The sequence below is a fragment of the Somniosus microcephalus genome, chromosome 9, assembly GCF_052327205.1.
Source record: "Somniosus microcephalus isolate GS21.2 chromosome 9, FLI_Smic_1.0, whole genome shotgun sequence".
Lineage (NCBI taxonomy): Eukaryota > Metazoa > Chordata > Chondrichthyes > Squaliformes > Somniosidae > Somniosus > Somniosus microcephalus.
The window spans coordinates 123,550,819-123,572,535 of record NC_140995.1 but is presented as its reverse complement, the minus strand read 5'-3'; the positions used below and the strand labels follow the sequence as shown (position 1 = coordinate 123,572,535).

At 54.1% G+C, this 21,717-nt stretch overlaps 1 protein-coding gene across 4 annotated transcripts in view; it reads left to right on the top strand.

Annotated features, from left to right (window-relative positions):
• The window catches only part of moxd1 (monooxygenase, DBH-like 1), a 156,794-nt gene extending 145,843 nt beyond the window's left edge, over positions 1-10,951 (top strand). For all 4 annotated transcript variants that reach the window (XM_085997120.1, XM_085997119.1, XM_085997118.1 and 1 more), the window contains one exon: positions 10,660-10,951. In XM_085997120.1, the coding sequence (XP_085853246.1) occupies positions 10,660-10,815 (156 nt within the window). In that variant the 3' untranslated portion in view covers positions 10,816-10,951. The remainder of the gene's footprint in view (positions 1-10,659) is intronic.
• The last annotated feature ends 10,766 nt before the right edge of the window (positions 10,952-21,717 follow it).

The following is a 21,717-nucleotide window of genomic DNA, read 5'->3' as shown; positions in this document are numbered from 1 at the left end:
TACCCCACTGGCCACAGGCTTCCAGTCACAAAAACAACCTTCGACCATCACCCTCTGCCTTCTGCCACTAAGCCAGTTTTGTATCCAATGTGCCAAGGCACCCTGGATTCCATGGGCTCTTACCTTCTTGACCAGTCTCCTGTGCGGGACTTTATCGAAGGCCTTACTGAAATCCATGTATACCACATCCACTGCGTTACCCTCATCCACACACCTAGTCACCCCCTCAAAAAATTCAATCAAATTAGTCAGACATGATCTTCCCTTGACAAAGCCATGTTGACTATCCCTGATTAATCCTTGCCTCTCCAAGTGGAGACAAATTTTGTCCCTCAGGATTTTTTCCAATAATTTTCCTACCACTGATGTTAGGCTCACTGGCCTGTAGTTCCCCGGTTTTTCCCTACTACCCTTCTTGAATAATGGTACTACATTAGCGGTTCTCCAGTCCTCTGGCACATCCCCTGTGGCCAGAGAGGTCCTGAATATATGTGTTAGAGCCCCCGCAATCTCCTCCTTTGCCTCACACAGCAGCCTGGGATACATTTCATCCGGGCCTGGGGATTTATCCATTTTTAGGCCAGCTAAAACCGCCAATACCTCCTCCCTCTCGATGTTAATATGTTCGAGCATATCACAGTCCCCCCGCCCTATTTCTATGTCTACATCGTCCTTCTCCATAGTGAAAACAGATGCAAAAAATTCATTTAGAACCCCTCCTACATCTTCCGGCTCCACACACAGATTGCCACTTTTGTCCCTAATGGGCCCTATTTTTTCCCTAGTTATCCTCTTACCCTTAATATACTTATAAAACATCTTCGGATTTTCCTTTATTTTGCTTGCCAGTGTTATTTCATGGCCCCTCCTTGATCTCCTAATTTCTTTTTTAAGTATCCCCCTGCACTTTTTGTACTCCTCTAGGGCTTCCTCCGTCTTTAGCCTTTTGTATCTACCAAAAGCCCTCCTTTTTTTCCTAATCCATTCTCGTATATCCCCTGACATCCAAGGTTCCCTGTGGTTTTTGGAACCACCCTTGACCTTTACGGGAACATGTTGCCATTGTATGATCTCAATCTCCCTTCTGAAAGCCTCCCATTGCTCCGATGCGGATTTTCCTACAAGTAGCTGATCCCAGTCCATTTTGGCCAGATCCTGCCTTATCCTATTAAAATCGGCCTTCCCCCAATTTAGAACCTTTATTTCCGGCCCATCCCTGTCCTTTTCCATGGCCACCTTAAATCTTACCATATTATGGTCACTATCACCAAAGTGCTCACCTACTAGCACTTTTTCCACTTGGCCGGCCACATTCCCTAGAATTAGGTCCAGTACCGCCCCCTCTCTTGTAGGACTTTCTACATGCTGGCTCAAAAAGCTCTCCTGGATGCACTTTAAGAATTCTACACCCTCTGAGCCTTTCACACTCTGACTATCCCAGTTAATATTGGGGAAGTTGAAATCCCCCATTATTATTACCCTATTATTTGCACATTTCTCTGAGATTTGCCTACATATCTGTTCCTCTATCTCCCCCTGACTGTTTGGAGGCCTATAGTACACTCCCAGCAAAGTGCTTGCCCCCTTTTTGTTTTTAAGCTCCACCCATATGGCCTCATTAGAGGACCCTGCTAATATATCATCCCTCCTTACTGCAGTAATTGACTCCTTAATTAATATTGCGACACCCCCTCCTCTTATACCTCCCCCTCTGTCTCGCCTGAAGATTCTGTACCCCGGAATATTGAGCTGCCAGTCTTGCCCTTCCCTCAACCATGTCTCCGTGATAGCAACAATATCATACTCCCATGTGTTTATCAACACCTTCAGTTCATCCACCTTATTTGCAAGACTCCTTGTATTAAAATAGATGCCATCCAGCCTTGCCCTTATATATTTGCCCTGTCTACCAAGCTGACTTGTTTTTTTCTCTATAATTGGCAGCACATCCCCCCCTATTTCAGCTCCCCTCTGTATCCCATCCCCCTGCCAAGTTAGTTTAAACCCCCCCCAACAGTGCTAGCAAACCTCCCCGCAAGGATATTTGTCCCGCTCTGGTTCAGGTGCAACCCGTCCGACTTGTACAAGTGCCACCTTTCCCAGAAGCAGGCCCAGTGATCCAGGAAAGTAAAACCCTCCCCCCTACACCAACTCTTTAGCCACGCATTCATCTGCTCTATCCTCCCATTCCTATACTTACTAGCACGTGGCACTGGGAGTAATCCAGAGATTACAACCTTTGAGGTCCTGCTCTTTAATCTGTTACCTAGCTCCCTAAATTCTTGATGCAGGACCTCATCCCTCTTTTTACCTATGTCGTTGGTACCAATGTGGACCACGACCATTGGCTGTTCACCCTCCCCCTCCAGAATGCCCTGCATTGGAGGAAATTTCTGCTCATCCAATACTGGATGTTGGACAAGCAGCTTGACAAGTCCAAGGCAAGTGGAAGAGTCGAGAGAGGTAGTGATGAGGTGGAGCTGGGTGCTGTCAGCGTACGTGTGGAACCTGATGTTATGCTTTTGGATGATGTCGCCGAGGGGCAGCATGTAGATGAGAAATAGGAGGGTGCCAAGGACAGATCCTTTGGGGACTCCAGTGGTAATGGTGCAGAGGTGGGAAGAGATGCCATTGCAGGTGATTCTTGGGTCAAACATAGAAGATAGGAGCAGGCCCTTCGAGCCTGCTCCGCCATTCAATGAGATCATGGCTGATCATCCAAATTCAGTACCCTGTCCCTGCCTTCTCCCCATATCCCTTGATCCCTTTAGCCTTAAGAAATATATCCAACTCTTTCTTGAATATATTTAATGAACTGGCCTCCACCGCCCTCTGTGGCAGAGAATTCCATAGGTTCACCACTCTCTGGGTGAAGAAATTCCTCCTCATTTCAGTCCTAAATGGCTTACCCCTTATCCTTAGACTATGACCCCTGGTTCTGGACTCCCCGGCCATCAGAAACATCCTTCCTGCATCTAGTCTGTCCAGGCCTGACAGAATTTTATAGGTTTCGATGAGATCCCCTCTCAATCTTCTAAACTCCAGTGAGTGTAAGCCCAATCGACACAATCTCTCCTCGTATGTCATTCCTGCCATCCCAGGTATCAGCCTGGTGAATCTTCGCTGCACTCCTTCCATGGCAAGTACGTCCTTCCTCAGGTAAGGCGACCAAAACTGCACACAATACTCAAGGTGCGGTCTCACCAAGGCCCTGTACAACTGTAGCAAGACATCCTTGTTCCTGTACTTGAACCCTCTTGCTACGAAGGCCAACATACCATTTGCCTTCTTAACCACCTGTTGCACCTGCATGCTTACCTTCAGCGACTGGTGCACAAGAACACCCAGGTCTCTTTGCACTTCCCCTTCTCCCAATCTATTGCTATTCAAATAATAATCTGCCTTCCTGTTTTTGCCGCCGAAGTGGATAACCTCACATTTATCCACATTATAGTGCATTTGCATGTTTCTGCCCAATCACCCAACCTGTCCAAATCGTACTGGAGTTTCACGACATCCTCCTCACAGCATACCCTCCCCCCCCCTCAGCTTTGTGTCATCTGCAAATTTGGAGATATTACATCCAATTCCCTCGTCCAGATCATTAATATATATTGTGAACAGCTGGGGTCCTAGGACCAATCCTTGCAGTACCCCACTAGTCACTGCCTGCCACTCGGAAAATGACCCGTTTATTCCAACTCTTTGCTTTCTGTCCGCCAACCAGTTCTCTATCCAAGTCAATACCTTGCCCCCAATCCCATGTGCCTTAATTTTGCACGCTAATCTCTTATGCGGGACCTTATCGAAAGCCTTCTGAAAGTCCAAATACACCACATCCACTGGTTCTCCCTTATCTATTTTACCAGTTACATCCTCAAAAAATTCCAGTAGATTAGTCAAGCATGATTTACCTTTTGTAAATCCATGTTGTTTTTGTCCGATCCTGTCACTGCTTTCCAGGTGCTTTGCTATTACATCTTTTATAATAGACTCTAGCATTTTCCCCACTACCGATGTCAGGCTTACCGGTCCATAATTCCCCGCTTTTTCTCTACCACCTTTTTTGAATAGTGGGGTAACATTAGCTACCCTCCAATACATGGGTACTGTTCCAGAGTCTATCGAGTTCTGGAAGATGACCAGCAATGCATCTACTATTTCTAGGGCCACTTCCTTAAGTACCCTGGGATGTAGATTATCAGGCCCTGGGGATTTATCAGCCTTCAGCCCCATCAATTTTCCTAACACCATTTCCCTACAAATATTGATTTCTTTCAGTTCCACCCTTTCATCAGACCCTATGTTCCCCGGCATCTCTGGGAGGTTATTTGTGTCCTCCTTTGTGAAGACAGAACCAAAATATGTATTTAATTGGTCTGCCATTTCTTTGTTTTCCATTATAAATTCCCCTGATTCTGACTGCAAGGGACCTACGCTTGACTTCACCAATCTTTTTCTCTTCACATAGCTATAAAAGCTTTTACAGTCAGTTTTTATGTTCCCTGCAAGCTTACTCTCATTCTATTTTCCCTTTCTTAATTAATTCCTTTGTCCTCCTTTGTTGAATCCTAAACTGCTCCCAATCCTCAGGATTATTGCTTTTTCTGGCCAATTTATATGTCCTCTCCTTGGATCTTATGCTATCCCTAATTTCCCTTGTTAGCCACGGTTGAGTCACCTTTTTTGTTTTATTTTTATGCCAAACTGGGATGAACAAATTCTGTAGCTCATCCATTCGGTCTTTGAATGTTTGCCATTGCCTATCCACCGTCAACCCTTTGAGTGACATACCTGATGTAAGATTGGAACAGGGTCAACCACTATGGCAGACTCAGTATTAAGACTTGAGTTAGGCCTTTTCACAATAATCCAGAGCACTGTTTATGACTAACCAGCCATCTTGGCTTATCAATGGGTTCTGGAGAGAGAAATCTGTTCATTCAGCCCCAGATAACTCTACAAGCTAATGCCTATGGATGGTGCTGGTTAGATAAACAGGAAGGTTACCATAATTTGCTGCTGGCAGGCTACAGTTTTCACTGGTTAAACACCAGCTGTATCCTGGTATACATTTGTGAGTCTCCAAGCCTTTCCTCTTGCCAATCTGCCTGTAAACTTTGTGCACTTGGGTCAGGATGAGTCCCTATGGTGAAAGTGTATGCACACCATATTGGGCAAACAGAAACTCTACTATCTGGTATCTCAGTCTGAAGACCTCTTAAAATTTTTTTTTTTTTTTTTTTTTTTTTTTTTTTTTTTTTTAAATGATGCGTTTTCGTGCACCTCAAACTCATTGACCAAAAAAACTTTGTATTACTTATTAAAAATTGCAGTAATCGGTAGATTAACAACTTTAAATTTGGGAACATTTGATTCCCAATAAGTGAGCCAAAGTTTAAATCTCAATCCAGACAAAATTTTCAGGGTTTTGTCTCTGCTACTCAGAGTGGTTAAACTGGTCATCTTGTAATTGGGAAGGAGGTTCAGCAGGATAGTCCATTCCATCCTGCTTGTTTACATCTGTGGAATGGCTTTGATGATAGCGAGGGCTGGTTTGCTTCAGTGGCAGATTTACTACCAGACAAACCCACCCAACCATCACCTCCATGTTCCTTTCAAAGTCAGACACTATCCTGACTTGGCCATGTATTGCTTCCTTCATTGTCAGAAGTCAATATCTTGGAATCCCTTACCTAAACCCATTGTAGGAGCAACATCACCACCATTATTTACATGTAGTGGAGTGAGGATGCAGCATCCCATAAGCAGAGACCTAGGGGGCGATTTTGCCAGCCCTGGGGAGGCGGGACTGCCAGGAAAATGGCAGAATTTGGGGGCGGGTGGCCAACCCGCCTCCATGCCATCTTCCCAGGAGGCGGGTTACCGTGCCGCGCCGGGTCCCGTCTCCTTGGAGGCAGGAAGGGAGTAAAGCCCAGTTGGTTAACAGGCAGAAAATAGGATTATCCCATTTTTGCCCTCAAGGGTAATAATCTCTGGATTACGACCTGAGCCACATGCAAATTTGGCTAGGGTAAATAAAATTAGAGAGTTAAATGCGTGGCTCAAAGACTGGTGTGGGAGAAATGGGTTTTGCTTCCTGGGACACTGGCATCATTACTGGGACAGGTGAGAGCTGTTCCGTTGGGACGGACTTCACTTGGCCAGTGCTGGGACTAGAATCCTGGCGAATCGAATAACTAGGGCTGTAGAGAGGGCTTTAAACTAATTAGTGGGGGGGGGGGGGGGGAGGTTTTAAGAGAGCGAAAAATAAAAATAACAGCGGAGAAGGTAATAGAGCAAGGTAGCAGTGGGGGAATTAAAAACCAGAGCGTGTCAGGAAGGGACAGAATGTATAATGATAAAGGTAAAGTAGTAAAAGGGGTAAAAGCAGGAATAAATTGTCAGAAAACATATTTGAAAGTTCTTTATCTGAATGCACGCAGCATTCGTAACAAAATTGACGAGTTGATGGTGCAAATAACTGCACATGGGTATGATCTGGTGGCCATTATGGAAACATGGCTGCAAGATAATCATGACTGGGAACTAACCATACAAGGGTATTTGACAATTAGGAAGGACAGACAGGAAGGAAAGGGAGGTGGGGTTGCTATGTTAATCAAGGATAGAATCACTGCAATAGTCAGAAATGATATTGGGTCAAAGGATCAGGATAGTGAAACGGTTTGGGTGGAGATAAGGTATAATAAGGGGAAAAAGTCACTAGTGGGCGTAGTCTTTTGGCCTCCTAACAGTTGCAACTCTGTTGGTCGGAGTATAAATCAGGAAATAGTTGGGGCTTGTAATAAGGGAACAGCTATAATCATGGGGGATTTTAACTTTCATATTGACTGGCCTAATCAAATTGGGCATGGCAGCATTGAGGAAGAGTTCATAGAGTGTATTAGGGACTGGTTCCTTGAGCAGTATGTAACTGAACCAACCAGGGGGCAGGCAATCTTAGATCTGGTCCTGTGTAATGAGACAGGATTAATAAAAAATGTCCTAGTAAAGGATCCCCTTGGAATGAGTGACCATAATATGGTTGAATTCCAAATTCAGTTTGAGGGTGAGAGAGTTGGATCTCAAACCAGCATACTAAGCTTAAATAAAGAAGACTATGAAGGTATGAGAGTAGAATTGACTAAAGTGGACTGGGAAAACAGCTTAAAGTGTAAGACGGTACAAGAGCAGTGGTCTACATTCAAGGAGATATTTCACATCTTTCAAGATAAATATATTCCACTGAGGAAAAAGGGGAGTAAAAGAAAAGACAGCCATCCGTGGCTTAGTAAAGTAATAAAGGATAGTATTCGACTGAAAACAAGGGCATATAAAGTAGCCAAATCTAGTGGGAGGATAGAAGATTGGGAAGCATTTAAAAGCCAGCAAACAATAACAAAGATTAATTAAGAAAGGGAAGATAGATTATGAAAGTAAACTAGCAAAAAATATAAAAACAGATAGCAAGAGTTTCTACAGCTATATAAAAAGAAAAAGGGTGGCTAAAGTGAACGTTGGTCCCTTAGAGGATGGGACCGGGAAACATGGAGATGGCAAAGACGCTGAACAAATATTTTGTATCAGTCTTTACAGTAGAGGACACTAAAAATATCCCAACACTGGACAAACAGGGGGCAATGGGGGGGGGGGGTGGGGAGAGGAGCTAAACACGATTAAAATCACTAAGGAGATGGTACTCAGTAAAATAATGGGACTTCAGGCAGATAAATCCCCCGGACCTGATGGCCTACATCCTAGGGTCTTGAGAGAAGTGGCGGTAGGGATTGTGGATGCATTGGTTATCATTTTCCAGAACTCCCTGGACTCAGGAAAGGTCCCGGCAGATTGGAAAACTGCTAATGTAACACCCTTATTTAAGAAGGGAAGTAGACAAAAAGCTGGAAACTATAGACCAGTTAGCCTAACATCTGTGGTTGGCAAAATGTTGGAGTCCATTATTAAGGAAACAGTAACAGAGCATTTGGATAAACATAATTTAATAGGACAGAGTCAGCATGGTTTTACGAAGGGGAAGTCATGTTTGACAAATTTGCTCGAATTCTTTGAGGATGTAACATACAGGATGGATAAAGGGGAACCAGTGGATGTAGTGTATTTGGACTTCCAAAAGGCATTTGACAAGGTTCCACACAAAAGATTACTGATCAAGATAAAAAATCACGGGATTGGGGGTAATATACTGGCATGGGTGGAAGATTGGCTATCTAACAGAAAACAAAGAGTTGGGATAAATGGTTCGTTCTCGGGCTGGCAATCAATAACTAGTGGTGTTCCGCAGGGGTCAGTGCTGGGACCCCAATTCTTTACAATCTATATTAACGATTTGGAGGAAGGGACCGAGTGCATCATATCCAAGTTTGCCGACGATACAAAGATGGGAGGGAAAGCAGTGAGTGAGGAGGACATAAAAAACCTACAAAAGGACATAGACAGGCTAAGTGAGTGGGCAGAAATTTGGCAGATGCAATATAATGTTGGAAGGTGTGAGGTTATGCACTTTGGCAGAAAAAATCAAAGAGCAAGTTATCTATCTAAATGGAGAGAAACTGCAAAGTGCTACAGTACAAAGGGATCTGGGGGTCCTGGTGCATGAAACACAAAAAGTTAGTATGCAGGTGCAGCAGGTGATCAGGAAGGCCAATGGAATCTTGGCTTTTATTGCAAGGGGGATGGAGTATAAAAACAGGGAAGTCGTGAGGCCACACCTGGAAAACTGCGTGCAGTTTTGGTTTCCATATTTAAGAAAAGATACACTTGCTCTTGAGGCGGTTCAGAGAAGGTTCACTCGGTTGATTCCGGAGATGAGGGGGTTGACGTATGAGGAAAGGTTGAGTAGGTTGGGACTCTACTCATTGGAGTTCAGAAGAATGAGAGGCGATCTTATCGAAACATAAAAGATTGTGAGGGGGCTTGATCGGGTGGATGCGGTGAGGATGTTTCCACTGATGGATGAGACTAGAACTAGGGGGCATAATCTTAGAATAAGGGGCTGCCCTTTAAAAACTGAGATGAGGAGAAACTTCTTCACTCAGAGGGTAGTAAATCTATGGAGTTTGCTACCCCAGAGAGCTGTGGAAGCTGCAACATTAAATAAATTAAAATGTAGACAGACATTTTCCTAGCAGATAAGGGAATTAGGGGTTACGGGGAGAGGGCAGGGAAGTGGACGTGAGTCTAGATTCAGATCAGCCATGATCCTATTGAATGGCGGAGCAGGCCCGAGGTGCTGTATGGCCTACTCCTGCTCCTATTTCTTATGTTATGTTCTTAAGTGCGGGCTTCCCGAAGGCTCCAAAACCCGCCAGCTCAGCTGAGCGAGTAGTGGGTCTGCGGGGTGCAAAAGTGTGGTGTGAAGGTAAGTGATGGGTGCAAGAGTGTAGAAGTGAGTATCTGAGGTAAGTCCTAAGTGTTTTTAAAAGTGTACTTACCTTTGTTTCTTCCTGCAGGCTTCAGTCGGTTTCTTTGCGGAGAGTCTCGCACCTCTGTGTTGCAGATGAGAGATGTCCGTTGCATTCTCAGATGCAACAAACATCTAATTTCTGTAAAAGAAAGAAGGTTCATGAGGTCTTGTATGCAAGACCTCATCAAACTGCAGATATTGTTACTGTTTGACAGCTTCACAGAGCTGTCAAACAATGACAAGTCAACTGTCAAAAATGACACGTTATACGTTGACGTGCTCTGCAATCGGCTTTCCCTTAATTGGCCTAAGCCCGCTGGGCGGGCTTAACAAGGTCAATCAAGGGAAAATAGCGTGGCTTGGCCACAACTCGATGGAGGCAGGACTGAAACCTGCCAAGCAGCAGTCCCACCTCCATTCATCAGACTGCCGTAAAAACAGGTAGCCAAAATCTGGTCCTCAACATAGACCCACATATCCTCTCATATGAAGGAGGATACCATAATAGTGGGCAAACTGAAAAAGAAAATGAGTTACTGTTTGTATATGTTGTACCTTGATGGAATTCAGATCATAATGCCATTTTCTTGTATTGTTGAGTTCTTTGAGTTTAGGTATAGTAAACAATATAAAATGAAAGTTAATTATACACTGTGACCAGTTCAAATTCAAACTGCTGGGGTGGATACAGAATAATTGGGCAATCCATTGTGTTTTTCCTGTTGAATTTTCAAGAAAACTACAACTTTGCCATGTGAGCTGCCAGTCGTTCCATCATAATCCTGAATTTATGCAACTGTGATTAGTTTGGCATTGTTCTCCCAATAGAAGAGTAGCAGGATCTCAGTGATGGTAGATAATTATATCCTCAGACAAGGTATGAGTGCTGGTACTTCACTTCCAAAGATTACCAGCGCTAGTCAAGAGTGACTGCCTCCAGGGAACTGTCATGTAAGAGTGAGGTGCATACCTTAAACTCTTGCTGTCCTTGGTGCAGGGGCCGTAGACTGGCTAATTCAAGTAATTCTGTTTAATCATGGCATTGTTGCCAAGGACCAACTAGTCACCTGATGCTGGATGTCCTTGACCTATAGCATTGGTGCAGCTTCTATGTGGACCTCATAGAATTACTTGCATTTTTCTTGTGCTCCAGATATACCTGGTAAGACATGTGTAGAACACACAATATTTTTGATGGTCAGAGATTTGAAAAAGTCCTCTTTTTAATATAGGTACATGGCATACTAATATTACCACCATCATTAAAGCCTTCGGAACCAAAATCGGAACCACAGCCAGTCACCTGTCGGACAACTGGGCAGTACTCCGATCCACTGCCTGTACTTTTGTCATTAACCTTATATGCTGTTCTTACTGCAGGAATGTAATTGGTTTGTACAAACTTAAATGTACTATACTTTTTTCATAGTTAAACTATCTTTTTATGCTGAAAATTAATTTGCACTATCAAATCACTTTCATCTTTGCAAGTTAATCCTTTTCAATAAACAAATTGACAATTTATTGAAAGCTCTTTTGCACAATCATTTCAATGTAGCTCTGCTAAGCCCCATAAAATATTGCCTTCCATCTGTTCTAATTAAAGAGGATGGTAACAAGTCCTGCCAAATGTTCTCAATCAGGTCATCCTTTCCAGGAGGAAAAAGCACATCACTATGACTATGATGTGTTCCACAGCTGTATTTTAAACTTTCCCTGATAGACAAAATTGAATACATGTTTGTGAGCCAACACTCCCTGAAATTTTTTATATATATTTATATTGTTAAGAACACAAGGTTGCGGAGAAAGAAAATCACTTCAGGACGGATGAGGTGCACCCTGACGGGCTACACGGACGAGGGAAGGTGGGGGGGAATAGTCCATGTTCACATGAAAAAGTAACAAAACAATTAGGTGTTTGGACCTCTCCAAGTCCAATTTAATTCTCCATTATTACAGTTGATAGTGCAAAGAGACATATAAACTATGGACCAAAATACTCAACTTTTATCACTAAGTTACTTAGCTTTTAAAAACTGGTGAGGTACCATCCTCAAAATGACATGTACCACTGGAAAATTGTCTGTTTCTTTGACCTTGCCTGAAGCACATCAGAAATAAGTATGCCAGCTGATTTCTTAAAGCCATAGCATTGGATTCAAGTACAAGAAACTTTTAACATGCATCAGCAGGCAATGAATTGATACCACAATCGATTCAGGACAAACTTAGCTTCAAAAGCACTTATTGACCACCTCAGGTGCCCTTCTACAGGCATTTCTTTGTGTTAATGTAATTGGCCATCCATTGTGCAAGTACTTGCATTAGTCTCAGATTGATCTCTAAATAACATTTATATACCAGAGTGCCAGAGGTACAAGATGAACATAAAAGATCCCATGGCATTATTCGAAGCGGATCAGGGCGTGTTTCTGATGACCATGCCAACATTCATTACTCAACTGAAACAAAGCAAAGGATGACTAAAAAAAAGATGAATTATGAGAGTAAACTGGCAAGAAAAGATAGTAAGAGCTTCTACAGGTATATAAAAAGGAAGAGGGTAGCTAAAGTAAACGTTGGTCCCTTAGAGGATGAGACTGGGGAATTAATAATGGGGAACAGGGAAATGGCAGAGACTCTGAACAAATATTTTGTATCTGTCTTCATGGTAGAAGACACTAATAACATCCCAATAATGGATAATCAAGGGGCCACAGGGAGGGGGGAACTAAAGACGATCACTATCACTAAGGAAATTGTACTTGGTAAAATAATGGGACTAAAAGAGGACAAGTCCCCTGGACCAGATGGCCTGCACCCCAGGGTCTTAAAAGAAGTGGCTGCAGAGATAGTGGATGCATTGGTTGCAATATACCAACATTCCCTGGACTCTGGAGAGGTCCCAGCGGATTGGAAAACCGTTAATGTAACACCCCTATTTAAGAAAGGAGGGAGACAGAAAGCAGGAAACTATAGACCAGTTAGCCTAACATCTGTCGTTGGGAAAATGCTGTAGACCTTCATTAAGGAAGCAGTAGCAGGGCATTTAGAAAATCATAATACAGTCAAGCAGAGTCAGCATGGTTTTATGAAAGGGAAATCACGTTTAACAAACTTGCTGGAGTTCTCTGAGGTGGTAACGAGCAGGGTTGACAAAGGTGAACCAGTGGATGTGGTGTATTTAGATTTCCAGAGGGCATTCGATAAGGTGCCACATAAAAGGTTACTGCATAAGATAAGAGCTCACGGAATTGGGGGTAATATATTAGCATGGATAGAGAATTGGCTAACTAACAGAAAGCAGAGTTGGGATAAATGGGTCATTTTCCGGTTGGCAAACAGTAACTAGTGGGGTGCCACAGGGATCGGTGCTGGGGCCTCAACTATTTACAATCTACATTAATGACTTGGATGAAGGGATCGAATGTAATGTAGCCAAGTTTGCGGATGATACAAAGATGGGTGGGAAAGCAAGTTGTGCAGAGGACTCAAAGAAGCTGCAAAGGGATATAGACAGGCTAAGTGAGTGGGCAAACATTTGGCAGATGGAGTATAATGTGGGAAAGTGCGAGGTTATACACTTCGGAAGGAAAAATAAAAAAGCAAATTATTATTTAAAATGGAGATTACAAAATGCTACAGTTCCGAGGGACCTGGGGGTCCTTGTGCATGAAACACAAAACGTTAGCATGCAGGTACAGCAAGTAATCAAAAAGGCAAATGGAATGTTGGCCTTTATTTCAAAGGGGTTGGAGTATAAAAGCAGGGAAGTCCTGCTACAACTGTACAGGGTATTGATGAGACCACACCTCGAGTACTGCATAGTTTTTGTCTCCTTATTTAAAGACAGATATACTTGCATTGGAGGCAGTTCAGAGACGATTCACTAAGTTAATTCCAGAGTTGAGGAAAGGTTGAGCAGGCTGGGCCTATACTCATTGGAATTTCAAAGAATGAGAGGTGATCTTGTTGAAACATATGATACTGAGGGGGCACGACAAGGTAAATGCAGAGAGGATGTTTCCCCTCGGGGAAATCTAGAAAGCGGGAGCACAGTTTTAGAATAAAGGGTCGCCCTTTTAGAACTGAGATGAGGAGGAATTTCTTAGAGGGTTGTAAATCTGTGGCATTCTCTGCCCCAGAGAACAGTGGAGGCTGGGTCATTAAATACATTTAAGGTGGAGATGGACAAATTTTTGCAAGATAAGGGAGTGAAGGGTTATGGGGAGCGAAGGGTTATGGGGAGCAGGCGGGGAAGTGGCTTTGAGTCCAAGATCAGCCATGATCTTATTGAATGGCGGAGCAGGCTCGAGGGGCCAAGTGGCCTATTCCTGCTCCTATTTATGTTCTTATAGCTGGGGGGCCTGGCGTTGCCAAGGCTTTTTTGTAAAACGGCAGTTTACAGGACTGCGTGGTTGACAGCCGGCCGCTGCCGCTCCCCCGCTCTGTGTCTTGGGCCGAGCGGTTGTCAGGTCCGGCCCGAGTGACCCCAACTCACCTCCTGCTCCGGCGGGCCGCTGCAGCTGCCCCGCTTGCTGTTGAGTAAAAGCAGTGAAAAAAATGGCGGCTACGTTTCGGGAGGCTGCAGGATTAGGTCCCGCCCACACACGGAATGAAACGCCCCCTGTGACGCACCGATTGGTCAACCATCATGTCACTCAACGCTAATAAGCGGTAGGATTGGTCAACCGCTAATGAGTGGATTTTTGAAAGTTTTTTGTATACTGTCCAAACAATTTTTGTCTGACCAAAAAGTAAATATGCCTATGAGACTCCCCTAATCATAAGCTTTCTTTTGATATAACATATGTGTAAGTACGCTCTATAACTTTTGACAGACAGACAAAACGGATCCAAAAGTTAGATAGATAGACTAGCTGGAGTGCTCGGCGGTGCTGAGGGTTTTTTGAGGGCATGTTGTTGTTGGAAGAGAGAGAGAGAGAGAGAGAGAGGGGGGCGCGACTGGGGGGGGGGGGGGAAGAGGGGGCCGCGACGCGGGGGGGGGAAAAGAGAGGGCGAGAGAGAGGGGCGCGACGGGGGGGGGGGGGGGAAGAGGGGGGCGCGACGGGGGGGAGGGGGAAGAGAGGGCGCGACGGGGGGGGGGGGAAGAGAGGGCGCGACGGGGGGGGGAAAGAGGGCGCGACGGGGGGGGGAAAGAGGGCGCGACGGGGGGGGGGGGAAAGAGGGCGCGACGGGGGGGGGGGGAAGAGAGGGCGCGACGGGGGGGGGAAAGAGGGCGCGACGGGGGGGGGAAAGAGGGCGCGACGGGGGGGGGAAAGAGGGCGCGACGGGGGGGGGAAAGAGGGCGCGACGGGGGGGGGGAAAGGGCGCGACGGGGGGGGGAAAGGGCGCGACGGGGGGGGGAAAGAGGGCGCGACGGGGGGGGGAAGAGGGCGCGACGGGGGGGGGAAAGAGGGCGCGACGGGGGGGGGGGGAAGAGAGGGCGCGACGGGGGGGGGGGGAAGAGAGGGCGCGACGGGGGGGGGGGAAGAGAGGGCGCGACGGGGGGGGGGAAGAGAGGGCGCGACGGGGGGGAAGAGAGGGCGCGACGGGGGGGGAAGAGAGGGCGCGACGGGGGGGGGAAGAGAGGGCGCGACGGGGGGGGGAAGAGAGGGCGCGACGGGGGGGGAAGAGAGGGCGCGACGGGGGGGGAAGAGAGGGCGCGACGGGGGGGGAAGAGAGGGCGCGACGGGGGGGGGAAGAGAGGGCGCGACGGGGGGGAAGAGAGGGCGCGACGGGGGGGGAAGAGAGGGCGCGACGGGGGGGGAAGAGAGGGCGCGACTGGGGGGGGAAGAGAGGGCGCGACTGGGGGGGAAGAGAGGGCGCGACTGGGGGGGGAAGAGAGGGCGCGACTGGGGGGGGAAGAGAGGGCGCGACTGGGGGGGGAAGAGAGGGCGCGACTGGGGGGGGAAGAGAGGGCGCGACTGGGGGGGGAAGAGAGGGCGCGACTGGGGGGGGAAGAGAGGGCGCGACTGGGGGGGAAGAGAGGGCGCGACTGGGGGGGAAGAGAGGGCGCGACTGGGGGGGGAAGAGAGGGCGCGACTGGGGGGGGAAGAGAGGGCGCGACTGGGGGGGGAAGAGAGGGCGCGACTGGGGGGGAAGAGAGGGCGCGACTGGGGGGGAAGAGAGGGCGCGACTGGGGGGGAAGAGAGGGCGCGACTGGGGGGGAAGAGAGGGCGCGACTGGGGGGGAAGAGAGGGCGCGACTGGGGGGGAAGAGAGGGCGCGACTGGGGGGGAAGAGAGGGCGCGACTGGGGGGGAAGAGAGGGCGCGACTGGGGGGGAAGAGAGGGCGCGACTGGGGGGGAAGAGAGGGCGCGACTGGGGGGGAAGAGAGGGCGCGACTGGGGGGGGAAGAGAGGGCGCGACTGGGGGGGAAGAGAGGGCGCGACTGGGGGGGAAGAGAGGGCGCGACTGGGGGGGAAGAGAGGGCGCGACTGGGGGGGAAGAGAGGGCGCGACTGGGGGGGAAGAGAGGGCGCGACTGGGGGGGAAGAGAGGGCGCGACTGGGGGGAAGAGAGGGCGCGACTGGGGGGGAAGAGAGGGCGCGACTGGGGGGGAAGAGAGGGCGCGACTGGGGGGAAGAGAGGGCGCGACTGGGGGGGAAGAGAGGGCGCGACTGGGGGAAGAGAGGGCGCGACTGGGGGGGAAGAGAGGGCGCGACTGGGGGGGAAGAGAGGGCGCGACTGGGGGGAAGAGAGGGCGCGACTGGGGGGGAAGAGAGGGCGCGACTGGGGGGGAAGAGAGGGCGCGACTGGGGGGGAAGAGAGGGCGCGACTGGGGGGAAGAGAGGGCGCGACTGGGGGGGAAGAGAGGGCGCGACTGGGGGGAAGAGAGGGCGCGACTGGGGGGAAGAGAGGGCGCGACTGGGGGGGAAGAGAGGGCGCGACTGGGGGGGAAGAGAGGGCGCGACTGGGGGGGAAGAGAGGGCGCGACTGGGGGGGAAGAGAGGGCGCGACTGGGGGGGAAGAGAGGGCGCGACTGGGGGGGAAGAGAGGGCGCGACTGGGGGGGAAGAGAGGGCGCGACTGGGGGGGAAGAGAGGGCGCGACTGGGGGGGAAGAGAGGGCGCGACTGGGGGGGAAGAGAGGGCGCGACTGGGGGGGAAGAGAGGGCGCGACTGGGGGGGAAGAGAGGGCGCGACTGGGGGGGAAGAGAGGGCGCGACTGGGGGGGAAGAGAGGGCGCGACTGGGGGGGAAGAGAGGGCGCGACTGGGGGGGGAAGAGAGGGCGCGACTGGGGGGGAAGAGAGGGCGCGACTGGGGGGGAAGAGAGGGCGCGACTGGGGGGGAAGAGAGGGCGCGACTGGGGGGGAAGAGAGGGCGCGACTGGGGGGGAAGAGAGGGCGCGACTGGGGGGGAAGAGAGGGCGCGACTGGGGGGGGAAGAGAGGGCGCGACTGGGGGAGGCGACGAAGAGAGGGCGCGACTGGGGGGGAAGAGAGGGCGCGACTGGGGGGGAAGAGAGGGCGCGACTGGGGGGGAAGAGAGGGCGCGACTGGGGGGGAAGAGAGGGCGCGACTGGGGGGGAAGAGAGGGCGCGACTGGGGGGGAAGAGAGGGCGCGACTGGGGGGGAAGAGAGGGCGCGACTGGGGGGGAAGAGAGGGCGCGACTGGGGGGAAGAGAGGGCGCGACTGGGGGGGAAGAGAGGGCGCGACTGGGGGGGAAGAGAGGGCGCGACTGGGGGGGAAGAGAGGGCGCGACTGGGGGGGAAGAGAGGGCGCGACTGGGGGGGAAGAGAGGGCGCGACTGGGGGGGAAGAGAGGGCGCGACTGGGGAGGCGCGACTGGGGGGGAAGAGAGGGCGCGACTGGGGGGGAAGAGAGGGCGCGACTGGGGGGGAAGAGAGGGCGCGACTGGGGGGGGAAGAGAGGGCGCGACTGGGGGGGAAGAGAGGGCGCGACTGGGGGGGAAGAGAGGGCGCGACTGGGGGGGAAGAGAGGGCGCGACTGGGGGGGAAGAGAGGGCGCGACTGGGGGGGGAAGAGAGGGCGCGACTGGGGGGGAAGAGAGGGCGCGACTGGGGGGGAAGAGAGGGCGCGACTGGGGGGGAAGAGAGGGCGCGACTGGGGGGGAAGAGAGGGCGCGACTGGGGGGGAAGAGAGGGCGCGACTGGGGGGGAAGAGAGGGCGCGACTGGGGGGGAAGAGAGGGCGCGACTGGGGGGGAAGAGAGGGCGCGACTGGGGGGAAGAGAGGGCGCGACTGGGGGGGAAGAGAGGGCGCGACTGGGGGGGAAGAGAGGGCGCGACTGGGGGGGAAGAGAGGGCGCGACTGGGGGGAAGAGAGGGCGCGACTGGGGGGGAAGAGAGGGCGCGACTGGGGGGGAAGAGAGGGCGCGACTGGGGGGGAAGAGAGGGCGCGACTGGGGGGAAGAGAGGGCGCGACTGGGGGGAAGAGAGGGCGCGACTGGGGGGGAAGAGAGGGCGCGACTGGGGGGGAAGAGAGGGCGCGACTGGGGGGGAAGAGAGGGCGCGACTGGGGGGGAAGAGAGGGCGCGACTGGGGGGGAAGAGAGGGCGCGACTGGGGGGGAAGAGAGGGCGCGACTGGGGGGGAAGAGAGGGCGCGACTGGGGGGGGAAGAGAGGGCGCGACTGGGGGGGAAGAGAGGGCGCGACTGGGGGGGAAGAGAGGGCGCGACTGGGGGGAAGAGAGGGCGCGACTGGGGGGGAAGAGAGGGCGCGACTGGGGGGGAAGAGAGGGCGCGACTGGGGGGGAAGAGAGGGCGCGACTGGGGGGGAAGAGAGGGCGCGACTGGGGGGAAGAGAGGGCGCGACTGGGGGGGAAGAGAGGGCGCGACTGGGGGGAAGAGAGGGCGCGACTGGGGGGGAAGAGAGGGCGCGACTGGGGGGGAAGAGAGGGCGCGACTGGGGGGAAGAGAGGGCGCGACTGGGGGGGAAGAGAGGGCGCGACTGGGGGGGAAGAGAGGGCGCGACTGGGGGGGAAGAGAGGGCGCGACTGGGGGGGAAGAGAGGGCGCGACTGGGGGGGAAGAGAGGGCGCGACTGGGGGGGAAGAGAGGGCGCGACTGGGGGGGAAGAGAGGGCGCGACTGGGGGGGAAGAGAGGGCGCGACTGGGGGGGAAGAGAGGGCGCGACTGGGGGGAAGAGAGGGCGCGACTGGGGGGGAAGAGAGGGCGCGACTGGGGGGGAAGAGAGGGCGCGACTGGGGGGGAAGAGAGGGCGCGACTGGGGGGGAAGAGAGGGCGCGACTGGGGGGGAAGAGAGGGCGCGACTGGGGGGGAAGAGAGGGCGCGACTGGGGGGGAAGAGAGGGCGCGACTGGGGGGGAAGAGAGGGCGCGACTGGGGGGAAGAGAGGGCGCGACTGGGGGGGAAGAGAGGGCGCGACTGGGGGGGAAGAGAGGGCGCGACTGGGGGGGAAGAGAGGGCGCGACTGGGGGGGAAGAGAGGGCGCGACTGGGGGGGAAGAGAGGGCGCGACTGGGGGGGAAGAGAGGGCGCGACTGGGGGGGAAGAGAGGGCGCGACTGGGGGGGAAGAGAGGGCGCGACTGGGGGGGAAGAGAGGGCGCGACTGGGGGGGAAGAGAGGGCGCGACTGGGGGGGAAGAGAGGGCGCGACTGGGGGGGAAGAGAGGGCGCGACTGGGGGGGAAGAGAGGGCGCGACTGGGGGGGAAGAGAGGGCGCGACTGGGGGGGAAGAGAGGGCGCGACTGGGGGGGAAGAGAGGGCGCGACTGGGGGGGAAGAGAGGGCGCGACTGGGGGGGAAGAGAGGGCGCGACTGGGGGGGAAGAGAGGGCGCGACTGGGGGGGAAGAGAGGGCGCGACTGGGGGGGAAGAGAGGGCGCGACTGGGGGGGAAGAGAGGGCGCGACTGGGGGGGAAGAGAGGGCGCGACTGGGGGGGAAGAGAGGGCGCGACTGGGGGGGAAGAGAGGGCGCGACTGGGGGGGAAGAGAGGGCGCGACTGGGGGGGAAGAGAGGGCGCGACTGGGGGGGAAGAGAGGGCGCGACTGGGGGGGAAGAGAGGGCGCGACTGGGGGGGAAGAGAGGGCGCGACTGGGGGGGAAGAGAGGGCGCGACTGGGGGGGAAGAGAGGGCGCGACTGGGGGGGGAAGAGAGGGCGCGACTGGGGGGGAAGAGAGGGCGCGACTGGGGGGGAAGAGAGGGCGCGACTGGGGGGGAAGAGAGGGCGCGACTGGGGGGGAAGAGAGGGCGCGACTGGGGGGGAAGAGAGGGCGCGACTGGGGGGGAAGAGAGGGCGCGACTGGGGGGGAAGAGAGGGCGCGACTGGGGGGGAAGAGAGGGCGCGACTGGGGGGGAAGAGAGGGCGCGACTGGGGGGGAAGAGAGGGCGCGACTGGGGGGGAAGAGAGGGCGCGACTGGGGGGGAAGAGAGGGCGCGACTGGGGGGGAAGAGAGGGCGCGACTGGGGGGGAAGAGAGGGCGCGACTGGGGGGAAGAGAGGGCGCGACTGGGGGGGAAGAGAGGGCGCGACTGGGGGGAAGAGAGGGCGCGACTGGGGGGGAAGAGAGGGCGCGACTGGGGGGGAAGAGAGGGCGCGACTGGGGGGGAAGAGAGGGCGCGACTGGGGGGGAAGAGAGGGCGCGACTGGGGGGGAAGAGAGGGCGCGACTGGGGGGGAAGAGAGGGCGCGACTGGGGGGGAAGAGAGGGCGCGACTGGGGGGGAAGAGAGGGCGCGACTGGGGGGGAAGAGAGGGCGCGACTGGGGGGGAAGAGAGGGCGCGACTGGGGGGGAAGAGAGGGCGCGACTGGGGGGAAGAGAGGGCGCGACTGGGGGGGAAGAGAGGGCGCGACTGGGGGGGAAGAGAGGGCGCGACTGGGGGGGAAGAGAGGGCGCGACTGGGGGGGAAGAGAGGGCGCGACTGGGGGGGAAGAGAGGGCGCGACTGGGGGGGAAGAGAGGGCGCGACTGGGGGGGAAGAGAGGGCGCGACTGGGGGGGAAGAGAGGGCGCGACTGGGGGGGAAGAGAGGGCGCGACTGGGGGGGAAGAGAGGGCGCGACTGGGGGGGAAGAGAGGGCGCGACTGGGGGGGAAGAGAGGGCGCGACTGGGGGGGAAGAGAGGGCGCGACTGGGGGGGAAGAGAGGGCGCGACTGGGGGGGAAGAGAGGGCGCGACTGGGGGGGAAGAGAGGGCGCGACTGGGGGGGAAGAGAGGGCGCGACTGGGGGGGAAGAGAGGGCGCGACTGGGGGGGAAGAGAGGGCGCGACTGGGGGGAAGAGAGGGCGCGACTGGGGGGGAAGAGAGGGCGCGACTGGGGGGGAAGAGAGGGCGCGACTGGGGGGAAGAGAGGGCGCGACTGGGGGGGAAGAGAGGGCGCGACTGGGGGGGAAGAGAGGGCGCGACTGGGGGGGAAGAGAGGGCGCGACTGGGGGGGAAGAGAGGGCGCGACTGGGGGGAAGAGAGGGCGCGACTGGGGGGGAAGAGAGGGCGCGACTGGGGGGGAAGAGAGGGCGCGACTGGGGGGAAGAGAGGGCGCGACTGGGGGGGAAGAGAGGGCGCGACTGGGGGGGAAGAGAGGGCGCGACTGGGGGGGAAGAGAGGGCGCGACTGGGGGGGAAGAGAGGGCGCGACTGGGGGGGAAGAGAGGGCGCGACTGGGGGGGAAGAGAGGGCGCGACTGGGGGGGAAGAGAGGGCGCGACTGGGGGGGAAGAGAGGGCGCGACTGGGGGGAAGAGAGGGCGCGACTGGGGGGGAAGAGAGGGCGCGACTGGGGGGAAGAGAGGGCGCGACTGGGGGGGAAGAGAGGGCGCGACTGGGGGGGAAGAGAGGGCGCGACTGGGGGGGAAGAGAGGGCGCGACTGGGGGGGAAGAGAGGGCGCGACTGGGGGGGAAGAGAGGGCGCGACTGGGGGGGAAGAGAGGGCGCGACTGGGGGGAAGAGAGGGCGCGACTGGGGGGGAAGAGAGGGCGCGACTGGGGGGGAAGAGAGGGCGCGACTGGGGGGGAAGAGAGGGCGCGACTGGGGGGAAGAGAGGGCGCGACTGGGGGGGAAGAGAGGGCGCGACTGGGGGGGAAGAGAGGGCGCGACTGGGGGGGAAGAGAGGGCGCGACTGGGGGGGGAAGAGAGGGCGCGACTGGGGGGGAAGAGAGGGCGCGACTGGGGGGGAAGAGAGGGCGCGACTGGGGGGGAAGAGAGGGCGCGACTGGGGGGGAAGAGAGGGCGCGACTGGGGGGGAAGAGAGGGCGCGACTGGGGGGGAAGAGAGGGCGCGACTGGGGGGGAAGAGAGGGCGCGACTGGGGGGGAAGAGAGGGCGCGACTGGGGGGGAAGAGAGGGCGCGACTGGGGGGGAAGAGAGGGCGCGACTGGGGGGG